This window comes from Balaenoptera ricei, chromosome 11 (genome assembly GCF_028023285.1).
Source record: "Balaenoptera ricei isolate mBalRic1 chromosome 11, mBalRic1.hap2, whole genome shotgun sequence".
In the NCBI taxonomy this organism is placed as follows: domain Eukaryota; kingdom Metazoa; phylum Chordata; class Mammalia; order Artiodactyla; family Balaenopteridae; genus Balaenoptera; species Balaenoptera ricei.
Window position 1 is genome coordinate 57915605 of NC_082649.1, and position 16475 is coordinate 57932079.

The following is a 16475-nucleotide window of genomic DNA, read 5'->3' on the forward strand; positions in this document are numbered from 1 at the left end:
CTTACTCCCACCCATAATGGTTCTACTTGATGTGTTTTCAATGGTTTTTTGAAGAGAGAACACATTTTTTATCATTTCTTGTTTCCTATATATAAACACTTATTCATTAAACAAATAATTACCAAGTGCCAACTATGCCCTAAGCCCTCTTCTTAGGCCCTGGAGACACAGCAGTGAACAAAACAGACATACCGCTTTCATAATATTTTATTGTGAGACAGAGAAATAGATGACTAAGTGTGGGCATGATATATAACTTTCCTGATCATTTAAAGCCTGAGTCATCAACTCAGATGCCACACAGGGAACTTAAATGTGTGAAGATCACGGGTGAGACGTCAGAGGGCATAGTGGGCACCATGTAGTCCTGGAGACCACAAGGCCTGTGTAAAGGCTGCAGCTACTGGTCTGCTCTACACTGTTGGATCATGTGGAAAGAAAAGGTCCTTGTTGATAGATCCCCAATTTAAAAAAAAAAAACAGAAATCCATATTTTCATGTGATATCTCCCCATTTTAAATGTTGGAAACTAATTCAAACTTTTAGGAACATTTTGAGGACAGATTATTTTTCAATGGGGCTAGATAAGTTGATACTAAAGTCTATATGGAAAAAAACATGCAAGAATATCTAGGAAAATACTGAGGGGAAAAAAGCTATTGTGAGAGTCAGGGACTGGCCTTACTAGACATTAAAACATATTCTAAAGCCTCTATAATTGAAACAATGTGGTATTGGCGCATGAACAGACAAGACAGTCCAGCAGAACAGAATAGAAAGCCCAGAAATCAACTTTGGTACATATGGGAAATTAATATACAATAAAGGTAGCATTTCAAATCACTGGGGCAAAGATTAACTTTTTAATAAATGGTGCTGGGAGAACAGGGTTGCCATGGGACAAAGAAAAAACTAGATTCTTATCTCACACCCTACAAAAGAATAAACTCCAAATGGATTAGAAATCTAACTGTAAAAGATGAAACCATACAAGTACTAGAAGAAAAACTTAGATGGATCCCTTCATAACCTGGGTGTAGGGAAAGGCTTTCTAACTATGACTCAAAATTCAGTGGCAATAAGAAGAAATTGATAAATTTAACTACATAAAAATTTCCTCTTGGCAAAAAAAAACACCATAAGCAAAGTCAAATGACAAAATGGGAGAAAATATTGGCAATCTATTTCGCAAATAAAGGGCCAATATCCTTATATAGAAAGAACTCTAAAACATCAGGGATGTCAGATTTAAAAAATAGAAAAATGGGTGAGCAACATGAATAGACAATTTACTTTATACATAAATGAAAATATGTTCAACTCACATGATAAGTGAAATACAAATTTAAACTATCTGAGACACCATTTTTCTCCTAGCAGATTGGCAAAAATTTTAAATATGAAAACACATTTTATTGTTGTAGCTGAGGGGAAAGAGGCATTCTCATCTGTTGCTGGTGGAAATACAACTTGATATAATCTTTCTTCGAAGAGATTGGCAATTCCTAGCAAAACTACACGTGTGTTTACCTTTTGACCCAAGAATTTGGGTCAAAAGTATCCAAGAATTTACCCTTAAAATACTCCTATGCAGTGTGGTTTTTTTAAAAATGAGAAAGATCTCTATGAACTGAAATGGAGTGATTTGCGGGCTATATTGTTAAGTGAAAAGGAAAGGTACAAGTGAGTATTATAGACTACCTTTTATGTAGGACATGAGAAATAGTCATGTATACATGTATCTGCTCTTTGTACAGAACAAGAAAACAAAACCCAGGAAGGATACACCAGAAACTAATGAGAGTAAACAGCTAAAGCTCTAGGGTAGAAACAGAGTAGAGAGGATATGGGGTCAGGGGTGAGATACAAAGCGTGGGGCAGTGGCACTTCTCTGAGTATACCTTGCTATATAGTTCTGACTTTGGGGACCATATTAACGTTCCACTTACCAAAAAAAAAAAAAAAAAAAAAATCTACACAAATGGGGAAAAAACCTAACATAGAATAAACAGAAAAGAATGACCCTAACTTGAGTGTGGAAGAACAAACCCAAGTAACATGTGAATAAACTATTTTGACAAAAGACAAAGATAACTGGGACATCCCCAGCGGTCCAGTGGTTAAGACTTCACCTTGCAATGCAGGGGGTGTGGTTTCGATCCCTGGTCGGGGAGCTAAGATCCCACATGCCTTGCAGCCAAAAAACCAAAACATGAAACAGAAGCAGTATTGTAACACATTCAATAAAGACTTTAAAAATGGTCCACATCAAAAAAAATTTTTAAATAAAATAAAGTAAAATAAAACGCATTTAAAAAAAAAAGACAGAGGACTGTAAACAAATACTGAACTCTACTTAGTGGGATGGATTTTTGCTGTGGAATGGGTTAGCAATTCTGCAGCTACTCTCTGGGTATGCTAAGATTGAGCACACAGCTATATGGTGGATTACAGGAGTCAAGTTTCTCCCTGCCATAAATGGGAGTTACAAATATGGGAAGAGGGGAGGCTAGAATGAAATCTGTGGTGTTAGATAGGAACTCATGGTTTTAGCAGATTGAATATGGATAGATGACTGGTAAAGAGATAGACTGCTTGATACAGATATAGATCGAGAAATTCATGTAGATGTAGATGATAGATAGATAGATAGATAAATTTATATAGCTGTGTCCACTGAGTAAGCCTAGAATCAATAACACCCCAGTAGCAATGAACACACATCTAGCCCCCAGATCTTGGTCTCTAAATACCATTCTCCACTAAAAAGAATCAAGGCTCCTTAGACAGATGGCTGACTCCAGTAGTAGTGCAGGGAAAGGACAAGATGAGCCTGGAACATCTTGTTGGACCAGAAAGTGAGGAAGAGCTCAAAGAGTAATGTGGAGATGTCGAACGCACACAAAAACCAACTTGAATGGATTCCCACTGATGAAATGGGGAAAATCCTAATAGCAGTAACCAAATTCAGGCAAGAATCATCAACAGATGCTAAAGGTAGAGGCTAAACGTTTGATGAGAGTAAGGATATTTGAATGGCCTCAAAGCACCTCCCCACATAAAGCTCTTTAATTAGAAATGGGAAAATACAATGGGACAAAATTTATAGTGGACAAACCTTAGAGCTGTTGCCTTAAGCAAGTGATCAAAGTAACTGTTACCAAAAATGTTACCAATTATGCCACAGTAAAGCAACATGACATGCCTCTTCATATGATATCCTGGTAAGGATACAACATCACTTCTGGAGCATTCCTGCCAAAAATGCATAACCTGAATCTACTCTTGAAGAAACAATAGGCAAACCCTTGTTAGGGGATATCCTATAAAATAACTGGCCTGTACTTTTCAAAACTGGCAAGGTCGTGAAAAACAAAGAAAGACCAAAGAACTGTTCCAGATTAAAGGAAAGAAAAGAAACCTGACAACATAATCCTAAATTGGATCCTGGACCAGAAAAAATATATTTTCTTTTTTGCTGTAAAGGGCAGAATGGGTCAGTTGGTGAAATGTGAATAAGGTCTGCAGATTAGATAATAATTGTATAACAATGTTAATTTCCTGATTGGATAGCTGTACGTGATTATACAAGAGACTATTCTTGTTTTTTAGGAAATATTCACTGAACTGTTTGGGAGTAAGTCTGCAACTTACTCTCAAATGGTCCAAACGATAATAATAAGAGGGGGATAAAAAGTTAACATTTGGGAATCTAGTTGAAGGGTATATGGGAATTCTTTATTCTTGCAAAGTTTCTGTAAGTCTATAATTATAAACAAAAATTTGTGAGAGTCTGTGCTGTACAAGCAAAAACAAAACAATAACAAACCGTGTTTGCCACCAGCACGGACCTGTAGGCTGGGTGCCACCCCTGGGCTGCTAGTTTGCAGTCTCCAGTTTAAAGCTATTTTCTTGAGTTGATTTGAGTGAGGTCTTGCTGATAACTACCATTGCCAGGGCTGGAGAGTGCTTTGCTGCATCTGGAACTTTTAAACCAGCTTAGCACCAACAAGGAAGCTGCTGAGACAGCCCTTATATAAATAATCAATTTGCTAATAAAGGAGTTTCAATCTGGACACAGCCCCAATCCTCAGAGACGAGGAAGAGCGGTTGTGGTCCAGACAGTCTTCCCCCGCGGAAGTCCTGCATTTCATCAGCTGCCTTTGGAGAGGTGCAAGCAAACTTGTCGCCTGGTTTTCCTGGTCTCAGTCATACACAGCACTAGGGGGGTATCTAAGCATCTTTCAGAACCCCACTGTTGAGGAAAATGTGTTTATATCAGTAAAGGGGGAAAAGAGACTTTAAAGTTGAATTAAGTTAGGAAAGAAGAAAATGTGTTTCAATATATGAGAGGGAAATGTTGTTCTTGGCACATCAAACTTTTCTGAGTAGCAGGGCCTCCTTCAGGGGCCCTGTGCAGTATATGGGATGGTCTCATCTGAGGGTGCAGCCCAATCTGCCAGAGCCAGGATGTGTTAAAGCAGTTTGCAGACTGATCCAGGGGACATTCCTGCCACCTCTCCCTTCTCACTCTGCAACTGTACTTTCCTGATTAGTAGGTCCAAAGGCCAAGGGGAGCACAGCCCAGGAATACTGAACTCAGAGCAGGCTCCCTGATGATCGGGCCTTGGAAAGGCCAAAAGAAGACTGCCATTGAAAAGACAGTTTGTTATACTCAGAATTTCCAAGAGAAGGGGGTGCCCCATGCCACGGGAAGGGGGATGGCACGTGGGGAAGCACCAGGGTGGGTCAGGAGGCAGAGGGAGAAAGGGAAACTGTAGCAAGAGACTTTACTGTGGTTTCTATGGAAAGGAACAGGTGAGACGGGGTTAGTGGTTTAGGATTGGCTAGTTAGAATAATTTCGGTGGGCTCTAGGATGTAGTGACTATCTCTAGTTGTCTGGTACCTGATCCTAAGGTGATTAGGGCAATAATGGCCTGGAGTGTAATAGCTCCAAAAAGGAGGTGGCTGGGGGAATGGGCTCTGGGTTGATCGGTTTGCATATGAAAGACATGTTTATAAGCCAGTTATTTGCTTTCTCTAGGAATGAGGTAGCCCTGGGATGGGCAGTCGCTCTAGAGTCAGCAAGGCCCCAAGATGTCAAAACATCAGAGTATAGTAAATAAAAGCCATGGCTAATACAACCATTTGTAGGTTTTCCAGCCAAGAGCCCAAAGGGCTCAGCCTTACAGCTGGCATCAATTGCAATGTGAGAAAGTGAGCCTTCAGATGATTCTGGCCCCCAGCCTTCAAGCAGCCCAGGTGACACCATGTAAAGCAGAGATGAGCTACATGTGTCAAGTCCTGCCCAAATTGTAAGTCGTATGCATAGAAATATTTTTTTAAGTCACTAAGTTTTAGAGTAATTTTTATACAACTATAGTAACTTGAACAATGGTAATGAACTAAGCTGAACAAATTCTCTTTCCAGAATTTAAACTGGGACTTAGGAAAATGAGTGAGTCAGGAGTTTCCTGGTGGTCTAGTGGTTAGGATTTGGTGCTTTCACTGCCGTGGCCCTGGTTCAATCCCTGGTGGGGGAACTGAGATCCAGCAAGCCACGCAGCATGGCCACAAAAAATAAATAAAGAAAAAGAAAAGGGAAATGAGTGAGTTGCTAGCAGGAGACAAGTGGTTAGACCCTAAGAGAGTCTCATTCATGACACATGACTTATTCTGGAATAACAGGAGTGCTGGGCTAGAGTGGCTCTGGTCCTGAATGATCCAGTTTCCTGAGGTCAGTAGTAGGACCTCATCATTCCTGAGGCCTTCAGGTAGTGGGTTTCTCCAGGGTCTGAGCTGGGCTCCTGTGCGGTCTTGGATGGGGCAGAGAGCCCTGCTCTGAGACCCTCATGCTAATCCTTCCCCAAGAGAGTCTCCATTCCTTGCAGCCAAGGGAGCCTCTCACCCTTGGAGGCACATGGTACCCAGCCAGAGCTTGGCATACAGTAAGCAAGCAGGATGGGGGACACCCACCTGCCTTCATCGTGGGACTCACAGAGACAGAAAATGTTAAAGAGCTTTGTGAACACTCAAGGTCTGGACAAATCCATGTGGGTGGCTAGTATCGCCTTCATTTCTCCAAAATATTTTACTTTTACTATTTTAAAAATAATTTTAATCATCCAAAAATGTCCAGAAATTTCACTTCCTCAGTCCCAGCTCCAAGCTCAGACCGGGACAGGTGCCCCCTTGTGGTCCGTACTCATTCCAGAGCCTTCTGGCAACAGACCGTCATCTGCGTGTTCCTGCCTGCAAAAGGGAGGCCCAGAGAGAGGGAGCACTTGCCCATGGCCTCTTTCAGCAGAGACAGGGCCTCCTCAGCCCCGGTCCCCACACGCCACCCCCGTTCTCCACCTACCCCAGCCCAGCACTCAGGTGTGGAGCACAAGACTGGGTAGTTGGTGGGGGTTCCCTGGGGTGAAGCTTTAGCGGTGCTTCGGGGGCAGCAGTGCAGGAAGACAAGGTGAGGCAGAGGCACCCAAGCATGCGGGGGTAGGGAACTAAGGGGGGGAGGCTTGGGGGCGGGAAGAAAGGGAGAGAGAGGGAGAGTGGAGTCAGAGATGGGCTGATTTATTGAGATCTTATTTTTTCCTCCCTGTATTCTCCACTCCTCCAGTTCCAAAGGAGACAGCCCAGCCCTCTCTTTCCCCAGGTCTCTGGGGAAGTTTGCGCAAAAAATAGAAATTGCCTGCAGACGCTCCCTTGCTCTCACTTGTGTTCATGTGCATGAGGGATGATCCAAGACCAGGAGGGCAGAGGACCAGGATTCCAGGGGAACTTCTGGGCCAGGGAAGGCCAGAGGGCAAGGGAGGGCAGTGCCAAGGTGGGACAAACCAGCCTGGGCAGAGACAACCTTGTCACGGGTGCGCCCTGTGTCCTGGCATGAATTTGAGCCTGTGTACGAATGAGCTTGTTCCTGTGTGTGCCAAGATGTCACCAGACCTGCCTGTGAAACATGTCATGCCACAGACTGCGGGCATGTATCTTTTCAAATTATAGTTTTGTCCAGATATATGCCCAGGGGTGGGATTGCCGGATCATATGGCAACTCTGGTTTTTTTGAGGAACCCCCATACTGTTCTCCATAGTGGCTGCACCATTTTACATTCCCACCAACAGTGTAGGAAGGTTCCCTTTTCTGAATTCAGAGAACATTTTAATTTGCCAGCCCCTGGGCCAGCCATAGCCTCTGAACAAATGCAAAGAGCGTTAGAAGTGGGGACAAGGGAAGTCCTGGGTGCCATGGGGCCCTAATCTGCTCTGCACTTCGGAGGGTTAGGCTGGGCATGCGCTGGAGCCTGGGCTACTTACACCGTCCTAACCAAAAGGGCACTTCGCTTCAACCTTCTTTGCTCAGCTGCCCCAGGAAATCACTATGGTCCCAAAGGAGCCAACAGAAGAGCAGCTACTCACACATGAGCCCACGCCAAGGCAGTGGGCACCAGGACCCACGCAGAAGCTCAAAGCCAGGATGTGACTTGAGGTCCTGGATTTGGGGGCAAAACCCCTACAGCTTGCCTAACTGCCTTTTAGAGCAGCTCCCCTGAAATGTTTTCCCACCTGCCACAGGAGCCCTGTCCCAGGACTGTCTCCCAGACCGGAACCCTCACTGGGCTCCACCCCGTGCAGACACCCGCTAGGTCTGCGGGCTGCCCTTCGCCAGAGGCGCTTCCGGAAGTGTATTTGAAAACTTTGGGGAGTCTCCTTGCTTCTCCCGGTGAGCACGTTACCTCGCGGTAACCAGCTCCGGGTCCCAGGGGTTAGGGAGTGAGAAAAGTCCTAAGGGCCTGGCTTCCTTTCAGCCACAACATGGACGGACGTGCCTATAACGCCTGAAGTGCGCGCGCAACCGGGCGCAAGGAGGCAGGGAGCTCCAAGCAGCAGTCCGCCCACTCAGCCTTGCCCACCTACGTCACGCTCCGCAGGCCCGCCCAGGTCCTCCTGATTGGTGGAGAGCGCGCGCGAGTGCTCCCCTCCCGCCCCCAGGTCCGCCCCCCTGCGGCACTGCCCGGCCCCCTGGCTTACCGGGCTGCCAGTGCAGCTTCCAAGTTGGAAAGCGAAGGCGCGGGCGCGAAAGGGCCCAGACCCACCAAGGGTGAGGGGGCACTTTCCCGTCTTGCTCGCGCTCTCGCCCTCGCCCTCGCCCCAGACCTGACTGGCTGGCTGCTCTTCAGAAGCACAGTCATTGCTCAGCTCGGCCCGCCACAGGCCCCTTCCTCTCTTCAGCCTTCGACCCACTACCCCGGCCGGGCCCCTTACTGCAACAGCACCCGGAATTGCCCACTGCCCAGGCCCCGCTCGACGCCTACATCCCCCACGTGCCATGAGGTTGGTCCTCGAGGACCCACCGTCCAGCACGCGGGCTCTAGGGTCCAATGCTGAAACCGGTTCTGCAAGCATCCCCCGCCTGGAGCCTCCAGCTCCGTCCGCAGACTCCTCCTCCCCCCACCTAACCCCTGGTCACTCTTGGGTCCCGCATATCCGGACCCTTCAGGATTCCCCACACTCTGGGACCCCTCCGTTGACCGGCGCACCCTCGGGTCCCTCCTGAACCTTCCTCGCACTCAGGGGTTCTTCCTCGCACCAGCGCCCCGGACCCCTCCGCGGGCCGCCTCGGTGTAAGGGACCTCTCTTAGCAGCTCTACCTCCGCAAACCGCTGCCCTCCGCGCCCAAGTCCCTGACCCCTCGCTTCCCGCGCCGGGATGCCCCTCATCCAGCACCTCCCCCAAGACACCCTCTCGGGACCCTCCTCCTCTTCCCTCACATCTGCCTCCTACTCTTCCTGCCTCCTCCCGGTAACATCCCTCCCAGGGCCCTCCTCACTCTCGCATCCATGCGATCCCTCCTCGGGCCGCCGGGGTCCCACTCTGAACACCCTTCCGAGCCCTACCCGCACCGCCGCGGGCCCCTGCCTAGCCCCCCACGCCCCTTAGCCCACTCATCTGCCGGACTCCTCCTCACGGCCCTCGCACCCCAGGCCGCTCACCCCACTCATTTTCCCAGAACCCCTGACAACCCCACACACCCCGGCCCTCTTACCTACCGCCAGGATCCCTCTGGAATCCCCTCCACCCCAAGCCCCTCACCCCACTCGTCTGCCCAAGACCCCCGCCCGCCCTCCACTCACCGCCTCGGCCTCACCCCGCAACCCTCTCCCCCCAGGGCCGGCGGGCAGCGGCGGCGGCAGCGGCGGCGGAGGCCGGTCCTCGGGCCGGGACACACCCACCCGCCCGCCCTCCCGCTTTCCCTCGTTCCCTCCCTCGTTCCCTCCCTCTCTCCCGCCCGCCCGCCCTCGCTCCTCGCTCGCTCCTTCCCCCTCGCCCGCTCCCGCTTCCCGCGGCGCCCGGCCTCCCGCTCCGCCTCCCCGTGCGCGGCTCTCCCGGGCGCGGCTCCGGGGTTCATGGTGACGAGGCGGCGGCCGCTCCAGCCCAGCGGCGGCGGCGGCGGCGGCGGCGGGAGCGGGGGCGCGGGCCCGGGCCGCCTCTCCCAGAGAGCGGGGACGGGCGGCGGGCGCGCCCAGGCGGCGGCGGCGGCGAGCGCCCCCCCCGGCCCGCGGCCCCGCGCGCCCCCCGCGCCGCGCGCCCGTGCGCCTGGCTGCCGGGGGGCCGGGCCGGCGGGCTGCCGCCGTGCCGCGCACCCATGGACGGCCCGGCCATCATCACCCAGGTGACCAACCCCAAGGAGGACGAGGGCCGGGCCCCGGGCGCCAGCGAGAAAGGTGAGGAGGGGCGCGGGCGGGGCGGACCGGGGGCGTGGGCACTCCCCGCGCGGCCGGAGTTGGCTGCCGGGCGCCGGCGCGGGCTGGGGGAAGGGTGCAGGGGTGCGTGGGTGCGGGATGCGCCGCAGGGAGGCCGGCTTGCGGGTGCCGGCGGGAGGGGGAGTGTGGCCGCGCAACCCGGGGCGCGGGAGGGGGCGTGCGCCTCTCCCGGGGGGGGGGGTGGCAATGTGGGGCCGACCCTGCCGGCCGGGAGTTTGTGTGTGCGCTCACGCCGACGGAGAAGTTGTGAGCGCGCGTGTGTGTTCCTGGCAGGTTGGAAGTGTGTGTGCAGGAGACAGACGTTGGAAGAGTGTGTGTGCACTTAACGGAGAAGTTGTGAGTGTCGTGCACCCGACACGTTGGGAGTGTGTGTATGTGTCTATCGGATTATATGTGTGTGTGTGCACTTGCATGTTGTGGGTGGGCACACACCAACTGAGAGACGGTAAAGGTGTGTGTGTGCACCTAACAGAGGTGGTGCGCTCGGGTTTTCCTGACAGGCTGTGAGTGCGGGTGTGTACCTTATGTAGAGGTTTCTGTGTACCTGACTAGGAGGTTGCGGAATGTATGTGTGCGTGCCCAAAAGAGCCTGAGCCTGAGAGTTCGTATGTGTTCGCTCCTGACAGAGTTTGTGTGTGCAGATGATTGTGTGCCTACAGCACCCAACTGGCAGGTTGGATATGTTGTGTCCGTCAACTGGGAGGGTGTATGTGTGTGTGCACTCACACCTAAGAAGGCTGTGTGTGTGCTGTGCCTGACCATGAGCCTGTGTGTGCAGCGTGCACACCCGACAGTGAGGCTGTGTGCCGTGAGTTTAGTTGGTTGCACAAGTAGGGTAGGGGGTCGGGGGGAGCATTGCTGAGCCATCCGCCCTCCTTGACTCTGCTGTCTCAGTGACACCAGCCTGCTGGGCGCATCTGCGAGGCCTGGTCCTCCCTGGGTCCTTTTAGGGCCCAGCTCTAATGGGCACTGGAGGAGCCCTTGGGGGCCAGGTGTATCCCTTCCCAGAGAGTCGGCACTGTGCTGCAGTACCTGGTCTGATTTCAGCACATTTTGGCCCCCTCACCCACTTCTGTTATCTTTTTTGCTCTTTTCCTTTGTGTCCCTGCCCCTCTTGGAGACCTGTTGTCCCCTCTCTCATGTGCCCTGCTTACTGTCCCTTTAGTGAGCTGGCCTGAGGCTTGGACAGTTTTGAAGGGCCAAGGAATCTGGCTTGTTTTGTTCTGGTGACTAAAGCTTCCTGTTATGCGCCCGGCAAATACCTGGACCCAGGTCAGGAGCAGCCCACCAGGACACGCCCCTCCCCTCTCCAGGCCTGGCCTTTGACTTTGACAGAGTCAGATTTCCTTCCATGTGTTATTACTCTTGTGCCAGTCGGGTGAGGTGTGCAGCCCTACGGAGCAGTGGCGTGGGGGTGGGGAGAACACCCCATTGCCTCTCCCCAAGCAGGAACGGCTGAGCAAGCCCACCAGGAAAATGCAAGAAACCACCAGAGGCACCCTGAGATTGGGGATTTGTCAACCCATTTGCACTTTCATAGACCATAAACACTGTAAGTCTGTGGATTTGTTTTCTTTTACGTAAAATTAGAAATCAGACTCCCCCAGGCATTTTTCTGTGCCTTACAAATGGGCTATAAAAAACTCTGCAAAAGGATGCTCCAGATGAATCTTCATGTCTCTCTGGGGCCCAAGTGGGCAGCACCTTGGTTGGTCTGGCCTTCCTGCCGCTGGGGCTGTTAGTTCTTGGGGCCCTGGCCTGCTGGCTCTGGGCTGGGCATGTCCCCTCAGGGACGTTTTGGTTGGAGGCATCAAGGAGATTTGATGCCTCTGCTTCTCTCCCGCTGTGGATTGAGTGCTTTGTGTGATGCTTTGCCAGAGAGAATCCACAGCTCTTGTGAGGAGAGGGGTGGTGGAAAGCAAGGAAATATTTGTCAAGGCTTCAGCCTTCCTGCTGCTCCCCACCTGGTTCCAGGAGCAGGAGCTTCCCCAACTTTCTCTTTTCCTCTAGCTGCTAGGCTTCTAAAGTGGAGTCAGTTATCCAAAATCCAAACCATGTACAAATAATCAAGGATGGTGCTTGTTCTATTCAACTCGTTTACATTGCTCTCCATGATAATCTTTTATTATCTTTAACTGTTTATTTTGTTTGTTTTCTAGTGTCAGATTGGTTGGTTGGTAACTGATTAGAGGAATTCCTCACCTGCCACTCTGGGATGGGGTGGCTAGCTAGTAGATGCTTCTTGTTGAAGCATTAAAATCCTACTCAATTTAGTTTTTCACTTTAAAAGCTGGAAATAATTTTGGTTAACTATAGTGTGGCAATAAACTTTAGAGCCAAGCTTTGGAATAGCTTCTTCAGATTCATAAACCACTAAACAGGTTTAGCAATGTTTCTTGCTTAAGCATGTTGATATATTTAGATAGGCACAATGTATTTTATTTTTATTTATTTTTAATTGCCAATTTTAATTTTTAATAAAACATGGTATTTATAAGGTGCCTTCCATTTGGTATACACAGTAGATGAGATATAGCTTAAGATCTCAGGACTCTAATAAAAAAAAAAACAATTTATTGGAGACAAAACAGGCACAATGTATTTTATATCATTTGAGTTTTAGGTAAATACTTAATCATTTTGGTTTTTATTATGGGGCCTGGAATGTTGTAAGTTTTTGTGATAGGAAAGAAATGCTTGGTTTTAAAAGTTTACTGTTATCATTTGTTCTTAAAATAGGAACAATAATGACTGCCTTTTGGGTTTGATTTGGGGGTTAAATGAGATGAGGTATGTTAAAGACTCTGCCTGGTTCACCAGTGTGTCACTATCCCGTAAACCTTTCTTTAGGTTTAGGTTTGCAGAGAAAGTAGTAAGCATGGGCTTGGGCGGGGGTGGGGGCAGTTTGCACGAGTTGAATTACTTTTTGACACTTTGCCACGTGGTGGTGCACCACTCAGAGATGACTCTCCCTGTCAGAGGTGTGGCCTGTTACCGAAGATTTTTTTTGTAATCGTGTTTGACTTGACTGATCGTATAAAGATGCAGAGGCAGTTTTACCTGTGAGTTTAGCTCAGCTTGCTTTGCTATCTGGAAATTTATTCTTACAAATCAATATGAAAAAGTCAAACAATACAGTAGAAGAGTGGTCAAGAGATATCAACAAGAAAAATCATAGAAGAGGAAATTTGAAGGTCCAGTAAGTGTATGAAATGACACTTTACTTCCTGTGAAATTTTTTCATGCATCAGCTAGGTTAAATATTTAAGTGACTGACAACATTCAAAGTAAACAAAAGTTTTGGGAAGCGAATACTTTTGTAGTCTTTTGTGAGAGAATAGAGTACAGACTTTTTAGAGAGTAATTTAGTACTGACTCATTTAGGAACACATTTGGCTGCAAGTAACAGAAAACCAGACTTAACCTGATAGGAGTTTATTCTTGTCACATAGCAAGCAGTCTGGAGGTAACTGCCGGCTGGCTTTGGTTCAGCAACTCATTAGTATCAGGGCTGACATTACTGTGATTCCCTTGACTTTCCTACATGTTGTAACATGGCTGCCACCCCTCCAAACACCACAGCCACCTTCAGGGCAGGAAAAAGGGACAGTGCCAGTCATGTTCAGCCCTTTTTACTTGGAAAGCAGAAACACCCCTAGGGACGGCCCAGCAAACTTTTGCTGATGTGTAATTGGCCAGAACTGGTCATGTAGTCAGTCGAGCCTTTGTTTTGGAGGTGGGAGAGGAGAAGATGATTGGCAATAGGTGGGAACAGGTGTCGGTTCAGCCAATCAACAATTTTGGCCACACCTGCAAAGCCCCGGTCTACTTCTGGATTTCTCTCCTAGAGAAATATCCTCATATGTGCTCCAAGAAACAGCACAAGGATTTTCACCAATGGCTACATTGCTTGCAATAGCAAAAATTGGAAATATCCTAAGTGTCAAAGGATTAGACTGTGGTACATCAATTCCATAGAATACTGCAAGGTACTTGAAAAGAATGAGTAAACATAGATCTAAACATACTAACGTGCAAATTTCCAAGACATTTGGAAGCAGGGGGAAAAAGGAATTTGAAGAACAGTATAAACATTGTGATCCTGTCTCTATTTTTAAAAAAAAAATCAGACACACACATAAAACTGTACATATGTCTAGAGATGCACAAAAAATAATCTGAAAAAAATCTGAAGGAAATACTTCAAACAGACAATATTTCCCTGGGGAAAAGACTGGGATGGGAAGCGAGGGAACTTTGCCTTTTTGTTTAAATATTAATGAAAATGTCCTTGTGCTTTACAGAAGAATTTTTTTAACTAAAAAAAAGGAACAAATTTTTGTAAGCTAATACATGTCTCTTGATGAGATTTCTGCAGGCAAGTTTGTTTTGGCAGAATTTTGGCCTAAAATGCTAGGTATACTTCCCCCAAATGTTTGCAACACTTAAGCTTAACTCAGAAACCTTTAACCTTTGGGCTGCTAACAAAATTATAGCAAGGAGAAGATTCCTGGAAGCAATAGTTATTTCAGATGCCGGAACACATTTGAAGTAGATTCAGTTTGATTAGCTTTTTAATAATAAACTTTTTATTTGGAGATAACTGTGCATTTACATGCAGTTGTAAGAAATCACAGAGATCTCCTGACCTCCCCCCCCCCGCCCCACCCTGACACCTAGTTCCTGCCCATATTAGCATCTTGCAAAACCTTAGTACAAAATCACTGGTGTAGTCAGGATACAGAAAAATTCCATCACCTGGAAGATCCCTCATGGGGCCATTTTATAACCACACCTACTTCCCTCCCATCCTCACCCCTTCTCAGCCCATTGGCAACCACTAGTCTGTTCTTCATTTCTGAAATTTTGTCACTTTATATAAATGTATAGGGGCTTCCCTGGTGGCGCAGTGGTTAAGAATCCGCCTGCCAATGCAGGGGACACAGGTTCGAGCCCTGGTCCGGGAAGATCCCACATGCCGCAGAGCACCTAAGCCCATATATCACAACTACTGAGCCTGTGCTCTAGAGCCTGCAAGCCACAACTACCGAGCCTGCGGGCCACAACTACTGAAGCTCGCGTGCCTAGAGCCCATGCTTCGCAACGAGAAGCCACCGCAATGAGAAGCCCACGCACCTCAAGGAAGAGTAGCCCCCGCTCGACGCAACTAGAGAAAGCCCGCGTGCAGCAATGAAAACCCAAGGCAGCCAAAAATAAATAAATTAATTAATTAAAAATAAATAAATAAAGTATATAAATGTATATAAATGGAGTCAAACCATATGTGCTCTTTTGGAATTGACTTTTTTCATTCAGCATAATTCTCTGGATTTTCAGCCAGGTTGTTGCTTGTATCAATAGTTTATTCTTCTTTATTGCTGAGTAGTTTTCCATGACATGGATACTACAGTTTGTTTAACCATTTACTCTTTGAAGAACATCTGATCATTTCTGGGTTTGGGCTATTACAAATAAAGCTGCTATAAACATTAGTGGACAGGTTTTTGGGTAGACATAAGTCTTTGTTTCTCCAGGATAAATACCCAGGCACGCAATTGCTGGCTCATATGGTAGTTGCATATTTACTTTTTAAAGAAACTGCCAAACTGTTTTCCAGATTAAGTGTACCAGTTTACAGTCTCACCAACAACGTGTGAATGATCCAATGTGGAGAACCACATCCTCACCAGCATTTGATGTCACTTTTTTATATTAGCCATTCTGATAAGCATGTAGTGGTATCTCATTGTGGTTTTATTTGCATTTCCCTGATGGCTAATGATGTTGAACTTCTTTTCATGTGCTCTTTTCCTTCTGTATATTTTCTCTGATGGGATGTCCCTTCGTGTCTTTTGTCTGTGTTCTAACTGGATTTTCTTTTTACTGTTGAGTTTTGAGAATTCTTTTCATAGTCTAGATATTAGTCCTTCATCAGATATGTGGTTTGCAAATATTTTCTCCTTATCTTTAGCTTGTATTTTCATCCTAACACAGACTTTTGCAGAACAAAAGTTTTAAATTTTGATAAGGTACAATATATCAGTTTTTCCTTCTATTGATTGTGCTTTTGAGGTCAACTCTAAGAACTCTATCTAGCACTAGATCCCAAAGATTTTCTCATATGCTTTTCCCAAAAGTTTTGTAGTTTTACATTTTACATTTAATACCATTATCTATTCTGATTTAATTTTTATAAGGTGATTGACTTAGATTCAGTTTTTGTCTCTGGCTGTCGAATTACTTTAGCCACATTTGTTGGAAAGGCTTTCCTTCCACTTTTGCATTTCTTTTCCATCTCTGTCAAAAATCAGTGCATCATATTTGTGTAGGTCTCTTTCTGAGTTTTTTATTTTGTTCCACTGATTTATGTGTCTATCCCTTTGCCTGTATCACAGTCTTGATTATTGTAGCTATATATTAAGTTTTGAGATAGGGTAGCCTGATTCCTCCAAATTTTGTTCTTTTTCAAAATTGTTTTAGCTGTTATAGTTCCTTTGTCTTTCTATATATATTCTACAATAATCTTGTCTATATCTACTAAAAAAAAACTTGCTGAGATTTGATAGGAATTGAATTAAACCTGTGTGTCAATTTGGGGAGAATTGACATCTTTACTATGTTGAGTCTTCCAGTTCATGACCATGGTATGTCTTTTCATTTATTTAGATATCCTTTGATTCTTTCATCAGGGTTGAATAGTTTTCAGCATACAG

At 47.1% G+C, this 16475-nt stretch overlaps 1 protein-coding gene across 1 annotated transcript in view; it reads left to right on the top strand.

The window, feature by feature from the left end:
* Positions 1–8060: 8060 nt before the first annotated feature.
* Positions 8061–16475, top strand: part of CTDSPL (CTD small phosphatase like) — a 124528-nt gene continuing 116113 nt past the window's right edge. Inside the window, 3 exon segments of the mRNA XM_059939177.1 lie at positions 8061–8099; positions 9168–9447; positions 9450–9723. Of these exon segments, the coding sequence (XP_059795160.1) occupies positions 9406–9447; positions 9450–9723 (316 nt within the window). The 5' untranslated portion in view covers positions 8061–8099; positions 9168–9405.